Source organism: Bidens hawaiensis, unplaced genomic scaffold (genome assembly GCF_021521415.1).
Source record: "Bidens hawaiensis isolate Kalapana, Puna unplaced genomic scaffold, B.hawaiensis_p1.1 tig00020220_1, whole genome shotgun sequence".
NCBI lineage: Eukaryota > Viridiplantae > Streptophyta > Magnoliopsida > Asterales > Asteraceae > Bidens > Bidens hawaiensis.
In genome coordinates this window covers 385,002-401,566 of record NW_027493074.1, presented here as the reverse complement: position 1 = coordinate 401,566, position 16,565 = coordinate 385,002, and the positions used below count along the sequence as shown (strand labels likewise).

Sequence of the window (16,565 nt, the reverse complement as noted above, 5' to 3'; positions counted from 1 at the left end):
AAGTGAAAATAGTTCATATTATAACCAAGTTCAAATCTCAGAATAATAGAAAGTAGAACCATGTGGATTCATTATTAAGCATGTTGAAAGGCAACAACCGGAATAATGTTGGTTACGATGTTATGATGATTTCATGGTTTCATCAATTTTGGAATCAATTTATCTTATTATTATTATTATTATTATTGTTATTATTATTTGAATCCTAATAATAGATCACAACATCATAACTAGTATGAAGTGGAAGAACCAATTAGCTTTAGCTCAACTGGCATTGGAAAGGAAATGAAGACTTGAGTCGGAGATTGTAAGGTTTCAAATTCGAATTCAATCTTAATCGGGGTTTTACGGTTTACCACACGGTAGGCATTCGGGCTGTGGCTTTTCCCCGGAACAAGAGATGGTGGCATGGGCTATCCAACACTGCCCGCGTTTGAGAGCGTGTGAGGTCAACTTTAAACATTGGGTTACCTAAGTAACTAGTCTTTTAGTTTTCCTATTGAATTTTTTTAACCCTTGTCTTAGGGCATTGCTAACCTAGATCAGTATTATTGTGATTGTGCATACATAAGATATAAAGTTAATACATAGTATAGTATTTAATTTCTATCATTTTCTTTTTCAAATATGAGAGAGAAACTCAATTACCACCACCTAATTCTCTTGTGTCACACTCATCGGTGAAATATACATTATCATACACCAATTAGTTGGTTTTGTACTTGTATCATAAAGCAACAACGACAACACATCATTTTGGTTAACTAGCAAAATAAAGAGGGTTGCAAATATGGTTTTGTCTTTTTTTCTCACAATTAAAAATAATTGGATATGAAATCCTAACGAAATCAAATGTAAATTTGATTATATATTGATTATAGTTGTTGGTCGGATTTAGACGACACCGAATACGACTTAAGACCTAACACAAAATAGTTTGCCATGAGATTAAATTCAAATAATATTGGTTTACCTAGAATTAGTACAAAAAAGTTGGTTCGGGCTAACGTGATCCACCTGCATACTTGTATTGGGATGGACATGTTTTGCTTGTTGATACTTAAATACCGGATGTAAAAGATAAAATGTGATTATAATATGTACATAGAAAAGGTAGTGAAGTGGTGTTTCGTAAGGTCACGATATTGGGTAAACCTATATTTAAGGCTGGCAATTTAAACACGATACATGAATACATGACACGAACCTACACGACTTTAACAGGTGTCGGGTATGACCTTAACAGGTTTCATGTACTAAACATGCAGACATAATCGACCTATTAATATTCGTGTCTAAACAGGTAAAATACCCATTTACCTATTAAGTTCCGTTAGTACCTGATTATATTTTTTAAAAAATAAAGTATATAATAATATAATATGTTATATACCATAAATAGTTAGCCCTAAACTTATATCAAACAATTGATCATAGGCGTACATCATTCCAATCCAACCACAAGTGTCGTCAGAACGATCTCCTCATAGTTGCAGCGGTAGTCTACCTCTCCACTCCACATCTGTTATCGTCTATACATGGTATTTACAGGTTCGCGTTCGAGTTTGGGATGCGTGTACACGATAAGTTTTCGTGTCGTGTACATGTCATATCGTGTTATGTATATGTCAGCCATCTCTTTCACGCCGGATCTAACGACACTTGCATTTACCATCTCTTCTGAGCTGAACACAACCTTTGCCGTAACACTTACCCTTAACACACGCACACCAATGAGTTTTTGCCTAATATTCAATATCTATTTATTACAACATCAATACGTCAATATAGCTTTAATAAAATGAGGACACAATCAGTTAAGATCATAGATTTCATCCAAAATCACGACATACTTGCTCCCCTGTTAATCCTGAATCAGGTATATAAAATTAAAATTAAAATTAAAATTAAAATTAATATTAATAGATATTGTATAGCTTAACAATGTTTGAGATCCCAAATAACACGATGGCGATGCTACTGGCGTCAGCTGCACTCCAGAGTCCACCCTGTAACCATTGACAGACAGTTCATCCTTCAAACCCAAACCCTACATCTTCCTTCCATATTATTATTATTATTATTATATGCTCACTGTCAGTCAGTCAGTTTCACCTCGATTTCATCACTCATAATAATAAGATTCCAATCACACCGAACCTTCGGTTTTTAATCTCATACTCATACTACTTCTTTATTATTATTATCATTCTAGATCTGGACGACTTCCATTCGATTCAATCGAAGTAACTAAATGGACGGCGGTGATGCATCCGTCACGCGGCCGGATCACGGATTCAATCTCGCACCGGACGTCGCCGTTTCGTCTCCGGTCACCAGACAAAAAGCTGCCGCAGCGAAACAGTTAATTGAGAATCATTACAAGAATTATCTCCAAGGATTACAGGATCGCAAGGAAAGGTAGTTATAATTTCAGTTTCTCTAGTTTCTAGGGTTTATTTATCGGATTTGGATCAAATACAAATGAAATTAACATGCTAAACGTGAGAATCAAGTATAGTAATTATATATATGAGTAGAGTAATTATGTTAATAGGACGTTAATTTCATTTGTATAACCTTCCCCTTTATTTATCATCATGATTGATTCATGAATTATGCACGGGTCGGTGAATACGAAAGGACCTAAGTATGGTAATATGTTTGTCACCGAGTTAGGGTTAGATCTATTTAATAGGCTTTGGATGTGTGATCAATACAGAATTGTAGTTTAAAGTTGGTTTCTATTGCGTTAACAAAGTGTTTATGGATGCCGTGTCTTGATTGTGGTGTTGATTTGTATCCAGGAGACGAGCTTTACAGAGGCGAGCGGCTGAGGCGAAGGTGTCGAGTGAGGAGGAAGAGCAAATGTTAAGGAATTTGGAGAAGAAGGAGACGGAGTACATGAGGTTGCAGAGGCATAAGATTGGGATTGATGATTTTGAGCTTTTGACTTTGATCGGTAAAGGCGCTTTTGGAGAGGTACAAACTACAAACCCTAGGATCGTAATTTGTTGGGGATTCGTAATATGAGAGTCGTGAAATACTTTCGGATCGAAATAATAATTATACGAGAACTTAGTATGTTTGTTGTGTGAATTTTGAGAACTGGAAAAACACGCGGGATGATCAATGAGTAACTAATGTTGAAGATCATAATTAACTCAAATAAGCTCACCCCTCACCTGGTGACTTGTTTGATGAATATTATGATTTACGTTGGTCAACAAGTTAATCCAGTTACACTAAAATATCTAACATTGTATCATTAGAATTTACAATCATTAATTTCGATGTAATCGCTACTTTTCAGTTTGCAAAATTTAAGGCTAAATTTTCATTAAAACGGCAATGATTTGAGTTGTTTTGGTAGAATTGATTTCTTACCTGTTTTTATTGTATTATGCAGGTCAGATTATGTCGTGCTAAAACTACTGGAGAAGTTTTTGCAATGAAAAAGTTGAAGAAATCTGATATGCTTAGTCGCGGGCAGGTATTATTGTTGGAATCATGTGAATTCATACTTGATCTATGTGATTTTGTTTAAAGGTATTTGATTTGATATTAGATCAAGATAGTACTGCAAATGGCTTAATGTTTTGTGTACTTAGGTTGAACATGTTAGATCTGAGAGGAATTTGCTTGTGGAGGTTGATAGCAGATGCATTGTAAAACTATATTATTCATTTCAAGATGCTGATTATTTGTATCTTATAATGGAATATTTACCTGGTGGTGACATCATGACTTTGCTAATGAGAGAAGATATTCTTTCCGAGGACGTTGCTCGGTTTTATATGGCTGAAAGTATCCTAGCCATTCATTCTATTCACCAGCATAACTACATACACAGGTGTTATATCATATTATATTTCCTGATAAAACATTATGTACATTGAACTACTGAAGCATGTGCTTAACTTGTTTTCACTTGTAGGGATATTAAACCAGATAACCTGATACTAGACCGAAATGGGCATCTAAAGTTATCTGATTTTGGGTTGTGTAAGCCCTTAGAAAGTAAATTTTCATCAATATTGTTAAACAAAGAAGATTATGAAAATCAAGGGCCTTTAACTGACGTTTCTCTTATGCCAAAAGAGAAATTGCAACAGTGGAAACGTAATCGACGTGCACTGGTATTATTACTTATCATTTTGAAAAATTATTATCTTTTCCCATTAGTAAACTTTCATTAATAATTTTGTCTTGTGTAAAATTTTGTTTTGTAGGCATTTTCTACAGTTGGAACTCTTGATTATATGGCACCTGAAGTGCTGCTAAAAAAGGGATATGGAATGGAGTGTGACTGGTGGTCATTAGGGGCAATCATGTATGAAATGCTTATTGGATATCCGCCTTTTTGTTCTGATGATCCTAGGATGACGTGTCGCAAGATTATAAACTGGAGGACATGCTTGAAGTTCCCTGAAGAACCAAAAATTTCAAAAGAGGCCCGGGATTTGATCTGTCATTTGCTATGTGATGTTGAATCAAGGTTGGGTACTGGTGGAGTGGAAGAAATAAAGGTATAATTTTTAAATATATTAACGTTTGAGCTTTAAAATTGTTAACTAAATATTGAAATAAATGTATGTTCTTTTAGGCACACCCGTGGTTTAAAGGCGTGAAATGGGAGATGTTGTATGAAATGGAAGCTGCATATAAACCTATTGTCACTGGAGAACTTGATACTCAGAATTTTGAGAAGTTTCCCGAGGTAAGTATACCTTTTTATGAAAATTTAGTAATTATTTGATAATAAGGTTGAAAAGGGTGATAATATCTTTACTTTCTTGTTTCTTCCTGCCAATTTATGTCATGCCAGGCGGAAGATCCTCAGTCAGCTGTACCAAGAGTGGGACCTTGGAGAAAGGTAATTGTTTTGTACATTGTATGAAAAATCTGTCTGCCTTTTGTGCTTACTTTTTATGGTTCAGTTTTATATATACTTTTGCTGTTTGAACTTGCAGATGTTAACTTCAAAAGACTCTAATTTCATTGGATATACATTCAAGAAATCAGATATGTTGAAGTCGGTTGGAACTTCAGGTATGCTTCTGGGGCAAATTTAGTTTTATATTCATAAGTTTAGTGTATGGCTACATAATGCATATATTATCTCGTACTCGCTAAATTATATGATTAAATGCATTAAACAAAAGGATTATTGTTATGCAGGTATAGATATGAGGGCAAATGAACCTTCAAAGCCTCCATCATTGGTGTCCTTGTTTGGTATGTTGATTTGTCAAGTGTTTAACATGTTTTTCGTTAATGACAAAATGTTATATGAATCTTTTTAATTGCTGTGATGATATTTCAGGACATATGGATCTGAAAGGGACTGCATTGCCCGAGGAGGAGCACGAGCAGGAGCACAAAAGTTGACTTTGGTCCAAGTCAAATTGTCATGGTCTTTATATGTAAGCGTTTAGATTTCACATACGGCTGTATCATGAGTGTTTACTGTAAAAATACAACAATTTGAGAAGATTAATTTTAATACAATTTTGAGTTTCATAATTTCATAAACTACAGTACAGCTTCAATGCTGTTTTTTAGTGGGACATGATTTGGAATGATTTTGGTAAACCCATCGATATAAACCTCAAGATAGATTTTTTTATTTTTGGTTTTTGTTGGTTAATACTTAATGGCATCGTTTGGCATGGGCTGTGCAAAGAAAGCAGATATTTTCTTACACTTTTATTTTCTATGGATAACTGATATTGCACATGTACATTCAGGTCCATGCTTTGCCAAAAAGTTTTAGTTAAGATCGCGAATTTTCTGTCGATGCCAATGTAAACTTAAAAGAAAGAAAATGCATTGATTTAATTGCCATTTGCATAATAACCAAAGGGTCTTTGGCTTAGTGGTACCAAATTATTGGAAAAGGGTGTCCCTCCCAAGTGGCGAGGGTTCAAGTCCCGTGATAGACATAAATAGTGTAACGTTAAAAGTGGGATTAATGAATGTGTAACTTAGTTCTAAAAACATTAATAGGAATGACCGAATGAGGGGATATGAGTGAAGCTTTTGCTACAACTTGTCTAAGGAGCCCTGAATTGCGCATATTATATGCATTTGGAATTGTCTAAATGTAAAAGGTTTTTGCTAAGTATTGGTAACGGGAATTGACCGGCTAATTACAATATTGATTTCCCAAATAAACCAGTAAATTACTCAAATAAAAGATTTACATATTTTACATTAAACAAAAAAATCGTTAAAAGTGGCGGATTTTTTGACTTCGAAATGAAGGCTCGAAATGATTGACTTGGGTTCGAACGGGTGGGTCAAATCGCCTATGTTTGTTTGCCACATGATCTGGCTCATCGATACCTTTTTGTCCACTACTTATAAGACTCGTAACTCTTGATGTAACTTAAGTTATTCTCTTTTTAAGTTGAGCTATTATACGTCTTGTTTGCGCGTCCATTTGGTCCAGTAGAAGTTTTATAACTCCAGAATCAGCTCGGTATCAATTAATGTAAAGTGTCAGTGACAGTCAAAACACATTCAAATCGTTCCGAATAACATATTTAATGTTTGACACTACCTTCATGAGCGTCCGATCATAGAATCGTTAGATAGGATGTTTTAGTTTCCACATACATGGTTTTGTTGCTTTATTTCCGCTAACACTTAGCCGTTACTCTCTTAATTTAATTGGAGAAGAAGTCAAACTACACAAATCTAAAATACACCCCAAGTGTTTTAAGAGAGACGGCTAATAAATTCAATTTATATAGGCACAAAATGTCCCCATATAAGTTACTACTTCCATCAATGATATAAATCTTAGAGGGTGTTTGAAACCCACCATCTAAGCCATTAAAAAAGCTGATTGATTCAAATGCCTTCTTATTTAACATGTTTATAATAAACCCGAATAAATAACTAAGCTCGTAAAATAAAAAAAAATATTTTTTTATTTACCGGTCTTGAATTGTATATTTTTTAGATATAACTCAAACTAGTAATAAAAGAATATCCTAACTAATTGAAAGTAATCCAAGATCATTGGGCAAAAATGTAATTTAGGAGGCATGGGTCCGGTCCAATCTAGAAGTGAGGCTGATATTTAGAGAGTAAAGACAATCCACAAAATAATATCTATAGTCTAGCCCACAACATAATTAATAAAAAATCAACGGTAGAAAAAAAAAATATCTGATCTTGGAGTTGGCTGACGTGGCTCAAATACCACGTGTAAAAGCATATGACAGCTGGCAGTTGTTATTATTCCACAAGGACCCTCTTAAACGCACTTTTTCCTTTCAATTTCTCTTTCTCATTAGAAAATAAAAATATCCAAACCACCAGTTAATTTTGATTTTCTCTCTATACAAAAGATCTTTATTCTAAATAAATAAATAAATAAATAAATATTATCATGAAAGATAAACTCTCTCCTTCTACGACGGCGACGGTGACGGAGATGGCCGGTGACGACGATGTGCTGGTGAATGATTTTGTGGAGCAGGAAGAGACTTCAATTATGGTATAATAATAATTAGTAATTAATTAGTTAATCACTCTCTGTTTAAGCATATGCTTATATGTGTTTAATTGTATTATCATCTGTTTGTTTTGATTTACCGGTGTGATTTTAGGTATTTTTAGATTTTTAGGTTTTTTTCGCTCTTCTGTATTGAATTATGCTTCTAATTTGTGTTCTATGAATATTATTATTATTATTGTTAATTTTGTTAGGTTTTGAACTAGAGTGTTGTATTAAGGAAACTGATATATGTTATGGTGTGTGTGTGAATGCTAGGTTCTCGCGGTTTGTATGGAATTTGGAGAGTAATTGATTTAAAATTTAGGATGAATATGCTTCAAATCTCGAATCTGCGAACTTGTAGGTTTTCGACATTATGCTAACATGTATGAAAAGTTGGTGATATTTTGGGCTTGAAGCAAACTAACTTTTGAGGTTTTGTTGGATAACTAGCAGTTTAATGACTCGTTTTGGGCGCATTAGCAGTAGATAAAAAGTAACTCCACAGTTAAGTGTGAGGAAGCATAGTGGAACCATCAATTATAATCTTATGCATGGTTAATCTGTTCTTAGCTTAGAATCTATTCTCATGTTTGTTATTTTGTATGTATTGTTTTCTCATATGAGTTGATTGTTATAATTTGTTGTATCAGGACTCACAGAAGGATGATTCGTCGAAGTGGACCAATGAGAAACATAGTTTATATCTAAAGTCGATAGAAGCGTCATTCGTTAACCAGTTATATAACTCGTTGGATATGCAAACTTCTCAAACACAAAATCCTTTCTCCTCTGATGCAGTTTCAACTTTGAGAAACCTTCCCAACACTTGTATCTCTTCGGGCCAGGTTTAAAATCTGATTCATTTTATACGTTATTCACTCCATTATCCTGTTTGTTTTATACACTTAATCCAATTGATGTTACTTATTTGTCAGTTTAAGGTTCTTCAACGTGGTCGTTGGTCAAATAAATGTTTCAAGAAAGAAAAATCACATGTGAAAGATGCAGATAGACCTCGTGTTTCTTCAGGAAACCCTTGGATCCAACATTTCACAAACGGGTTGCTCAAAAAACTATCTTCAACATCAACTTCACTAAATTATCCTGTAACAGACTCTCGGTTGCATGATCAAGACACGGGCTGTAGTAATACAGGTACTTTTAAGCGACTTACAGTATGCATATTAGTAAATTACTGAATTAGCATGTTTTTTATAAAATGTATTAACAAATAACAATCCATCTTTGCAGAGGTGACGGATCAAAATTTTGTTGAAGACACCACGTGCAGCAGAAAAAGGACGAGAACTTCAAAAATCACTCACGCGAGGTCGAGCAATGATCAGGTAATTTGGGAAATTGATTATAAAAAAAGTTGGTATTTTAATTCCTTTAGATTATATCATTTAAAGTATTATAAATCAGGTTGTTCCTGGATGCACTTCTGAAATCCCGGATAGTTATGATTGCTCAAAAAAGTAAGGCCCGATTGCTATTGTAAATGAAAGAACACAAAATGAGGTGTTCCAGATGCGTGAGATGACCATTTATATGTTTCTTTTAACCTACCTGAGGTTATAAAGTGTTAACCCAGGTTAGTCTATTAATGATTTGGTAGTGCAGAATTGGATGTGGGTTCAAGTGTGTGATGGTGGTGGTGATTCATGTGTAAAGAATTAAAGTGTAGATTATATCATAACGAGGCCGATAAAAACTTTTGAGACGCGAGATGTTTCATCTACTTGACTTGGAAAATCAAGATAGCTAGGTTGATCGTCGATTAGTTTGCTCATTTTTTGTTGGTGGTTCATTCGTTAGTTTGTTTGTTAATTGATATCTATGTTATTCAAATTTGTTAGTTCGTTAAATGACTAAGAAAACTGTAATATGTGTTTGGTTATTAACAAGCGTACGGTGTGTTTGGTTTTTTAGCTCTCCCAACAGTTTTCGTCTATTTTTGCACTACCAAGTCCTTAATAGACTAACAGGTTACGTGTCCGGTGTCGCAATTGTCCCAAGATGTTGACGAGAAAGTACACATAACATGTCGCGTCACTTATGTACGTTAGTTACGTAGTCTCATGTAACTTTGATTGCCATCGACCAAGATTTTGGTAACTAGGAAATCTATAAAAGTTGTTTTGTTAGACTATCTACAAAAATAAGAATTGAATAATATCATAAAAGTGTTTATTATCTTTTTATCCAGTTTGTTTTTAGAAAAAAACATTATAACACTGAAGAAAAGGCGAATCTCTAATATCAACTCCAGTTTTATAAAATTTTAAAGTAGTAATCTCATAAAAAGTATCTTATAACCACTTAATTATTTAAAATGGCTTTATGGTTTTCTAGACTCTAAATTCTTAAACCTACGTTGTTGTCTATTTTGTTGCCGCTGGATCATAAGCCTGTTGATAATCATTTTATAATTTTATGAATCACTAGCTTTTATTCCTCGTATTGCGTTGGTTGTTTTTCATTTCTCGTTTTTAATATTTATATATATTCTTTTGGATTTTAATTTTATTTATTGTAAAAAGTTAATAATATACTTAGGATTTGATGATTAGTTTCACAAATAAATGAGATTTTATAATCCGTTTAAAAGCTATCCAGGTTTGGCGAGACTTACGACCCGTTTATTTTTTTTTACTATAAAATTGTTTATTAATTATAAATAATATCACTTTTTTTAGAAAAATCGGATATTAATTTTTATTTTTAATATATTCCTGTTTTGACTTTCGATCAAATATTTGGTGAGATTAATTTTTAATATAAAGAGATGTTATATCCTGTTTAAGAGATATCTGGGTTTGGTGAGACCAATAACCGTGAATTCAGGTTAAATGCATGAGAAGCTTCATTTACACATAAAACAATCTTATGACTTGAGAGGAACTGAGTAGCAATCAGATAGCTATTAAAAGTTACGTTTATATATATATATTTAGGGATTACTCCGTAGAATAATAACCAACTTTGAAAGTTGTTCCAATCAAGTCACTGATACAAACTTTTGTTCCAATCAGATCACTAAACTTTCATTTTTGTTCCAATCCTAGATATTTTACCTGGATAGCAGGTAATCTATTTTTTTTTTAATTTTTCAATGTTTTTACTTTGCATAATAACTTTTAAAATTTGCGAAAATTAGTAAAAATGCGAAATATAATTTTAAAATTTCGAAAATTTGCAAAAAAGGTTCGGAAAATTGAGGTTTGGTTTACAACGGGTCAAGGTCGGAATGGGTCAAAACGGGTTTCGGGTTAGTTTTTTTTTGAACCAACGAATCAACGTGTTTTCAACACGTTACAACTCGTTTTAACAGCAAAAACTCGTTTAAGCGATTTTTCAGTTCGTTTCAGCACCTAACAGCTCGTTTAAAAGATTTTTAAGTTCGTTTCAGCACGTAACAGCTCGTTTAAGCTATTTTTCAGTTGTTTATGTATTAATATAGGTTCGAAGTATTTTTGGGTTATGAAATGATAATATTGTTGGTCCGTTGGTAAAATAGACGGAGAGCCTGTTTTCATTCCCAAACTTTGTCTATTAACCGATCAATACAATCAAACTCTATATATCGTTTAATTAACGCTTGCTTCATCATTCTAATAATAACAATAACAACCCTAATTGATGACGCACGGTGCCTGACTTTGAATTCGATCACATTCTTATAGGTAATCAATTCTTTTCATTTCATTTCGCTATTCAGTCGAAATATGAATCTGGAACTGTAATTTGTGTCATGAATTCGTTACGCTTATTAAATCATTAGTTATTCATTTTAATAATAAAAGTTATTTTTTCACAATGTATGTTTTATTTTTATTTTTTTTGGAATTGTTGGATAATACAGACAGACTGCTGTTTGTTTTATGATTTATTACATACATGCAATTTTTTTTATTTTTTTGTGTTTATTGCTTTATATTTACATTTACAGTGTTGACATTTGCAGAAATGGCATCGTTCGTGTCGAGTTCAAGGGCCATCAGGCAGTTGTTTATGTGCAAGAATGGTGGTGGTAGACAGTTACTTAAATGTCCACAAAACAAACCTAAACTGGAAAGTTATGTTCGGAATCGGTTTTATAAAAGCATTGCATACGGTAGTAGTCACGAGGTTGGCCCCGCGTTTTTGCAAAATTCAAATTTCAGTAGTTTTGATCAAAGGAGAGGGTTTCTCGGTTTCAGTGATGGGGATCAAGGGGGTGCAGCCGTATCAAAAGTTCACGAGGAGAAGCGTATTTTAGGGTAATAATAATAATAATAATCAAATTAATTGTAGATTAACTTGTTAGTGTTATTGGTATAATAATAATAACTGTTTTGGTTTTTAGGTATTCACCGGAACAGATGTATGCAGTGGTTGCTGCAGTTGACATGTATCAGGATTTTCTTCCTTGGTGTAAACGATCGGACATAATTAAACGTCATCCTGATGGTTCTTTTGATGCTGAGCTGGAAATCGGTTTTAAGTTTCTTGTTGAAAGCTATGTGTCTCATGTCAAATTGGTCAAACACAAATCAATAAAGGTAGCAAATTTTCATTATTTCTGGTTTTTTATAAGAATGTGACATGTTTCTAAGTCTTATGTCTTTTTACAGACAACTTCTTCACAAAGTAAACTTTTTGACCATTTAATAAACAATTGGGAGTTTCATCCGGGACCTACTCCGGGGACGTGCGACCTCCATTTTCTTGTGGATTTTAAGTTTCAGTCACCATTTTATTCACAGGTAGGTAGTCAACTAGTTGAGTTTTATAGTTGTACATTTTATATGTTACGTTTTCACCATTTAATAAACATGTGTGTGTGTTTTATACAGATGGCATCTGTGTTCTTTAAGGAGGTGTCTTCTCGACTAGTTGGTTCATTTTGTGACCGTTGTCGTTTGCTTTATGGGCCAGGGGTTCAGGTTACTGAACAAAAGAGATGAAAAATGACCCGCTCGGTAAATATATCTGCTAACTTATGTATTTGTTTAATTGTACTACTTTATCTTGTTAGTTTGTGTTAAATGTCAGCATTAACAGTTTGTTTTCCTGTCACACATGGGATTAGAATGTATGGACAAAGTTTTTATTTTTCGTATCTGTATTGTACTTTTATGCTAAGAAGGATATGATATTTTTCTATCTTTTTGACATGTTCATATAGCATCTTGTGAGTCAATTGCAGGTGTCAATGTAGGATTTAGATGGAAAATTGCATCGATTATTTGATCATTTTGCACAAAGTAAATTTGTTAATGGATTTTTCTTTTCTTTTTGTTGTAAAACAAGAATATATATATAATATATATATATATATATATATATATATATATTTTTAATGATGTAATAAAGGTTAAATGACTGGTTCTTTTTAGACAGCATGTTCCTAATTTCAAACCAGGTCAAACTGTTAAACCGCCAAATTGTGAAAATCGAACTGTTTGGATCTCAAACCAACCATCTTGTTTGGTTTAGATGTCCGATCGGTTTAACGTTTTCTTAACACTAATACCCTACAGTAGAGTGGAAGATAAGAAAATTTTCTTTTTCTTTTTTTTTTTTAATGTTAAATGACTAGTATACTCTTTATTTCTCACTAATTACTAAATAAAAATCTCAATTTTTGACTTATCTATGCTTTATTTATAAGCAGCTTTCACATAAAAAAATTACTGATCACAAATCCACTAAGAAATAAACATAAAATCAGATAGAAACCTTTCCATAACAAGAAATGATGAATTGTTTTAGATAACCTGAAAGTGCAAAGTCACAAACCAAAATAAAAGATATTACTGCACAAATACTAGTTCAATGAAGTTGAAGAACAAATATATATTTGATTTGTCTTGTAACAAAACATGTTTTTATTCATTCATATCAACTGTCTCATTTTTCTCCCTCTATTTTGTAGCCAACAAAATAGGAATACAATGCAGCATGGACTGAATTAAATATATAACACCATGCTAAGTATATCTAACTATTATCTCCAAATGGCAAAGTTTAACCATATTACCAGAACGCCCTACACGTTTGCAGTAGCAGATGCTGTGTATTTCTCTATAGCCGCTTTTATCCGTTCCTTATCTCGGGTAGGAAAAGCTTCCAATAGCATCCCATTTTTATAGAAATGAAAAAGAGGCACCGTCTGTATATTCCATAAAAACAAACTCAAATTCTGTACAAATAATACAACATTTATGAAGAATTTGTACATATTAAACATCATACCTTGATTCGAAGCCGTTCTGCTATTTCTGATTGCTCATCATATTCATTCATCACCTGCACCATTTTGAGTCATAATCATGTACTAGTCAACTCGGGTCACACTGAATCAAAATCAGTTGAGACAATTGATTTAGTTAACCGAATTCGGTTAATTGAGAGGCTAACTAACCGATATCTCAACTATATTTAGATACTAAACATAACTAACTATGCTATCTGTAACCATATTTCGATAAACAAAACTCACATTATGCTTTAAGAATATGACTGCAGCCTCTTCATCACCAGACCCTTTGCACAATTTAGCAAAACCCTGTTCAATATACTTGCAACTACCGCAAGCGGTTCGGTAGAAATCAACAACCACCAATGTATTATCACTTTTCGCCTTTTCAAGAACCGCGAGTAATTCATCATCAGTTTTTATTTCTCTAACACATTCCACAGGACATAGTTCATCATCTTCATCAGACAACTCCTGTATGTCCACGTTATACGTACAACGGACCGGCTGGCAGTGGATCACTTCCCTATGATATTGTAACACTACACTACTGTTATCACATATAGGGTATCTTCTCATTGAACTTTTATCCAGAAGAAAACAGGGGATATTTGAAATGTTGTTGAATTCGGTTTTCGGGTTTTTAACATTTGCATAGCTTAAAATAGTTTGATGAATCATACTTCTCTAATAACTTTTGCAGGATGATGTGGGATTGTATAAGTATAACATGAACTATATATTATTATATACCTTTGCTATAAATGTAGCTTGTATCAGATTGCAGGCATACAAAAGGATCAGGTTATGATCCTGTGGTGGTGATGGTGATTAGAGCTGAATAATAATAATAATACCTCTAAGGTGGTGGTGGAAGGTGGTGCTATGGTGGAGCAATTGGTTGATGAGAAGAAGACACCACAACCACACTTTTGTATCTTCTATCCACCATTATACCATAATTGACATTTTGAATGTTGGTCACTGAAGTTTTAAAGTTTATGATTATGCCCACTTTGTAATTTTTAGTATAAAATTTCTTTGATTTAATAAATGGTTGAACATTATGTGCATTTAATAAATAAGTTTGCAATTGTAATTGTAATATGTATTAGGAAATAATCCTAGTGGTGACAAAGTACAACATGGGGATAACGTTCGACCGCGAATCATCATGAATTAATTGAATTATGGTTGTAAGGATCATTGATATGATTTGATGACATAATAAAGCAATAAAAGATACACATCTTTCTTCCTCTTGTATGTTTTTAAAACAAGTTATAAAAAAATTAGTAATAGTTTAACTTCATGTCTTAAATAACAGTCTACATACACGACTATGGATCAGTTACCCGGGGGGGGGGGGGGGGGGGGTTGTTTTGAATGGTACACTATCAAGTTTTTTAATCTTGAAGATTACAATGGGTTTGTTGAGCAGTGTGAGAAGTGTTTGTTTGTGAACACTTGTGGCGTGGGTGAACCCAGAAGCTGCTGATGAGTCAATGTGGGAGGATGGTTTTGGAAATGGTCCGAATTTCAAGACTCCGGTTCGGGCAAGTAATGATCTTAGAGAGGAATTTGAGGAGGCTGCGAAAGGTGGAAGCATAAAAAACTTAGCTTTAGGAGCACAACTGATACTTATTTGCACTTTGTTTACTGATAAAGATGGGAAATCAAAGATGGGTTTTGCAGGACGAATGGGTAATCGAATTGCAGCCCCGAGACTTTTGAAGTTGAATCCTCTTAATTCACATCGGGATGGAGTGTTTAATAAGTTTCGTGGGGTCCAATTCTCATGGGTATGTTTCGGTTTCACTTTCTCCTTATAACTATCATTTGCATCTTATTAACATTTTATTAACAGGTGACTAAAGATGGGAAGCAAGAACGACATCTAGTCGCGACTGTGGGGAAGTTTAGTGTGATTTGGAACTTTCAGCAGGTGAAGGGCGGGCCACACGAATGCTATAGAAATTAAGTTGGTTTGAAGAGTTGTTATTGCTACAAGATAGTACCAAAAGATTATTCGATTGTGGATAGTCGTTTTATGCATGAGAAGTTTGCGATTTGTGATTCGCCTTAGGCTCCACTTGTGGTTGCTACTCCAATGAAAGTTAGTTCTTTCAGTATATCAAGCGAATGTATTTGTTTTGTTGAACAAAGTATACTCTTAGCTATTTGATTGTACTTTTGGTGTTAGCAACAAGATTGTTATCACTTGAGTTGATCAGTTGAATATAAATCTGTGATATTATTTTTTTTAAGTTGTTAGTATATATTATTTAAGGCAAAATCACTAAATAGGTATTTTGACCCAACATTTTGTAAAAATAAGCATGGTCGATTGGCAAAGACAAAACCTTTAAACACCTGGCTTTGGAGAGAGGAGGAGATCTTAGGTTCAAGTCTCACAGACGACTAAGATTAAAAGAAATTCCCCACAAAAAAAAAATCACATTTAGTAATTGGAAAATAATCATATCGAAAACCAACCATTAAAAAATTGCCATGTAAGCACAACTAGCTATAAAAGTTTGAATTTAGGTGGCATAAAAAATATTTGAAAAGTAAAATGGGTGCACAAAATAAACCAACAATAGCATAACACATGTAAATCGTTTGTTGTATCTTAGATGGCTCAGCCGGTGTTTTTAACTACCAGCTAGATTTAGCTACCACTTTTTAAACTGGTTAGATTCATTCAGCTGACACTTAACACACGTTATGCTATTATTGGTTTACTTTTTGAACAATATTGCGTCTTTTTAAAGATTTTTGTGCCAGCTAAATGTCAGCTTTCTTACA

The 16,565-nt window shown here is 33.5% G+C and overlaps 4 protein-coding genes across 5 annotated transcripts; 3 read left to right on the top strand and 1 right to left on the bottom strand.

The window, feature by feature from the left end:
• Nucleotides 1-1,980: 1,980 nt before the first annotated feature.
• On the top strand, nt 1,981-5,531 carry LOC143560105 (uncharacterized). The gene is made up of 11 exons (XM_077048486.1): nt 1,981-2,421; nt 2,808-2,982; nt 3,410-3,493; nt 3,612-3,853; nt 3,938-4,139; nt 4,233-4,529; nt 4,607-4,720; nt 4,829-4,876; nt 4,974-5,052; nt 5,182-5,238; nt 5,327-5,531. The coding sequence occupies exons 1-11, from the start codon at nt 2,255-2,257 to the stop codon at nt 5,389-5,391; spliced, it is 1,530 nt and encodes a 509-aa protein (XP_076904601.1). The 5' UTR covers nt 1,981-2,254; the 3' UTR covers nt 5,392-5,531.
• Nucleotides 5,532-7,415: 1,884 nt separating this feature from the next.
• Nucleotides 7,416-9,693, top strand: LOC143560084 (cold-regulated protein 27-like). The gene is made up of 5 exons (XM_077048470.1): nt 7,416-7,510; nt 8,164-8,358; nt 8,449-8,668; nt 8,765-8,859; nt 8,939-9,693. The coding sequence occupies exons 1-5, from the start codon at nt 7,448-7,450 to the stop codon at nt 8,993-8,995; spliced, it is 630 nt and encodes a 209-aa protein (XP_076904585.1). The 5' UTR covers nt 7,416-7,447; the 3' UTR covers nt 8,996-9,693.
• A 1,288-nt stretch (nt 9,694-10,981) lies between these two features.
• Nucleotides 10,982-12,672, top strand: LOC143560083 (uncharacterized). 2 transcript variants are annotated; one of them, XM_077048469.1, is made up of 5 exons: nt 10,982-11,199; nt 11,481-11,775; nt 11,862-12,057; nt 12,130-12,261; nt 12,352-12,672. In XM_077048469.1, the coding sequence occupies exons 2-5, from the start codon at nt 11,483-11,485 to the stop codon at nt 12,460-12,462; spliced, it is 732 nt and encodes a 243-aa protein (XP_076904584.1). In that variant the 5' UTR covers nt 10,982-11,199; nt 11,481-11,482; the 3' UTR covers nt 12,463-12,672. The 2 variants fall into 2 exon arrangements, with proteins under 2 accessions (XP_076904584.1, XP_076904583.1); XM_077048468.1 differs by having other exon boundaries at nt 12,130-12,672.
• A 618-nt stretch (nt 12,673-13,290) lies between these two features.
• On the bottom strand, nt 13,291-14,456 carry LOC143560082 (thioredoxin-like 4, chloroplastic). The gene is made up of 3 exons (XM_077048466.1): nt 14,001-14,456; nt 13,754-13,807; nt 13,291-13,670 (listed from the first exon to the last, which is right to left on the bottom strand). Exons 1-3 carry the CDS (start codon nt 14,436-14,438, stop codon nt 13,548-13,550), a joined length of 615 nt encoding a protein of 204 aa, XP_076904581.1. The 5' UTR covers nt 14,439-14,456; the 3' UTR covers nt 13,291-13,547.
• Nucleotides 14,457-16,565: the final 2,109 nt, after the last annotated feature.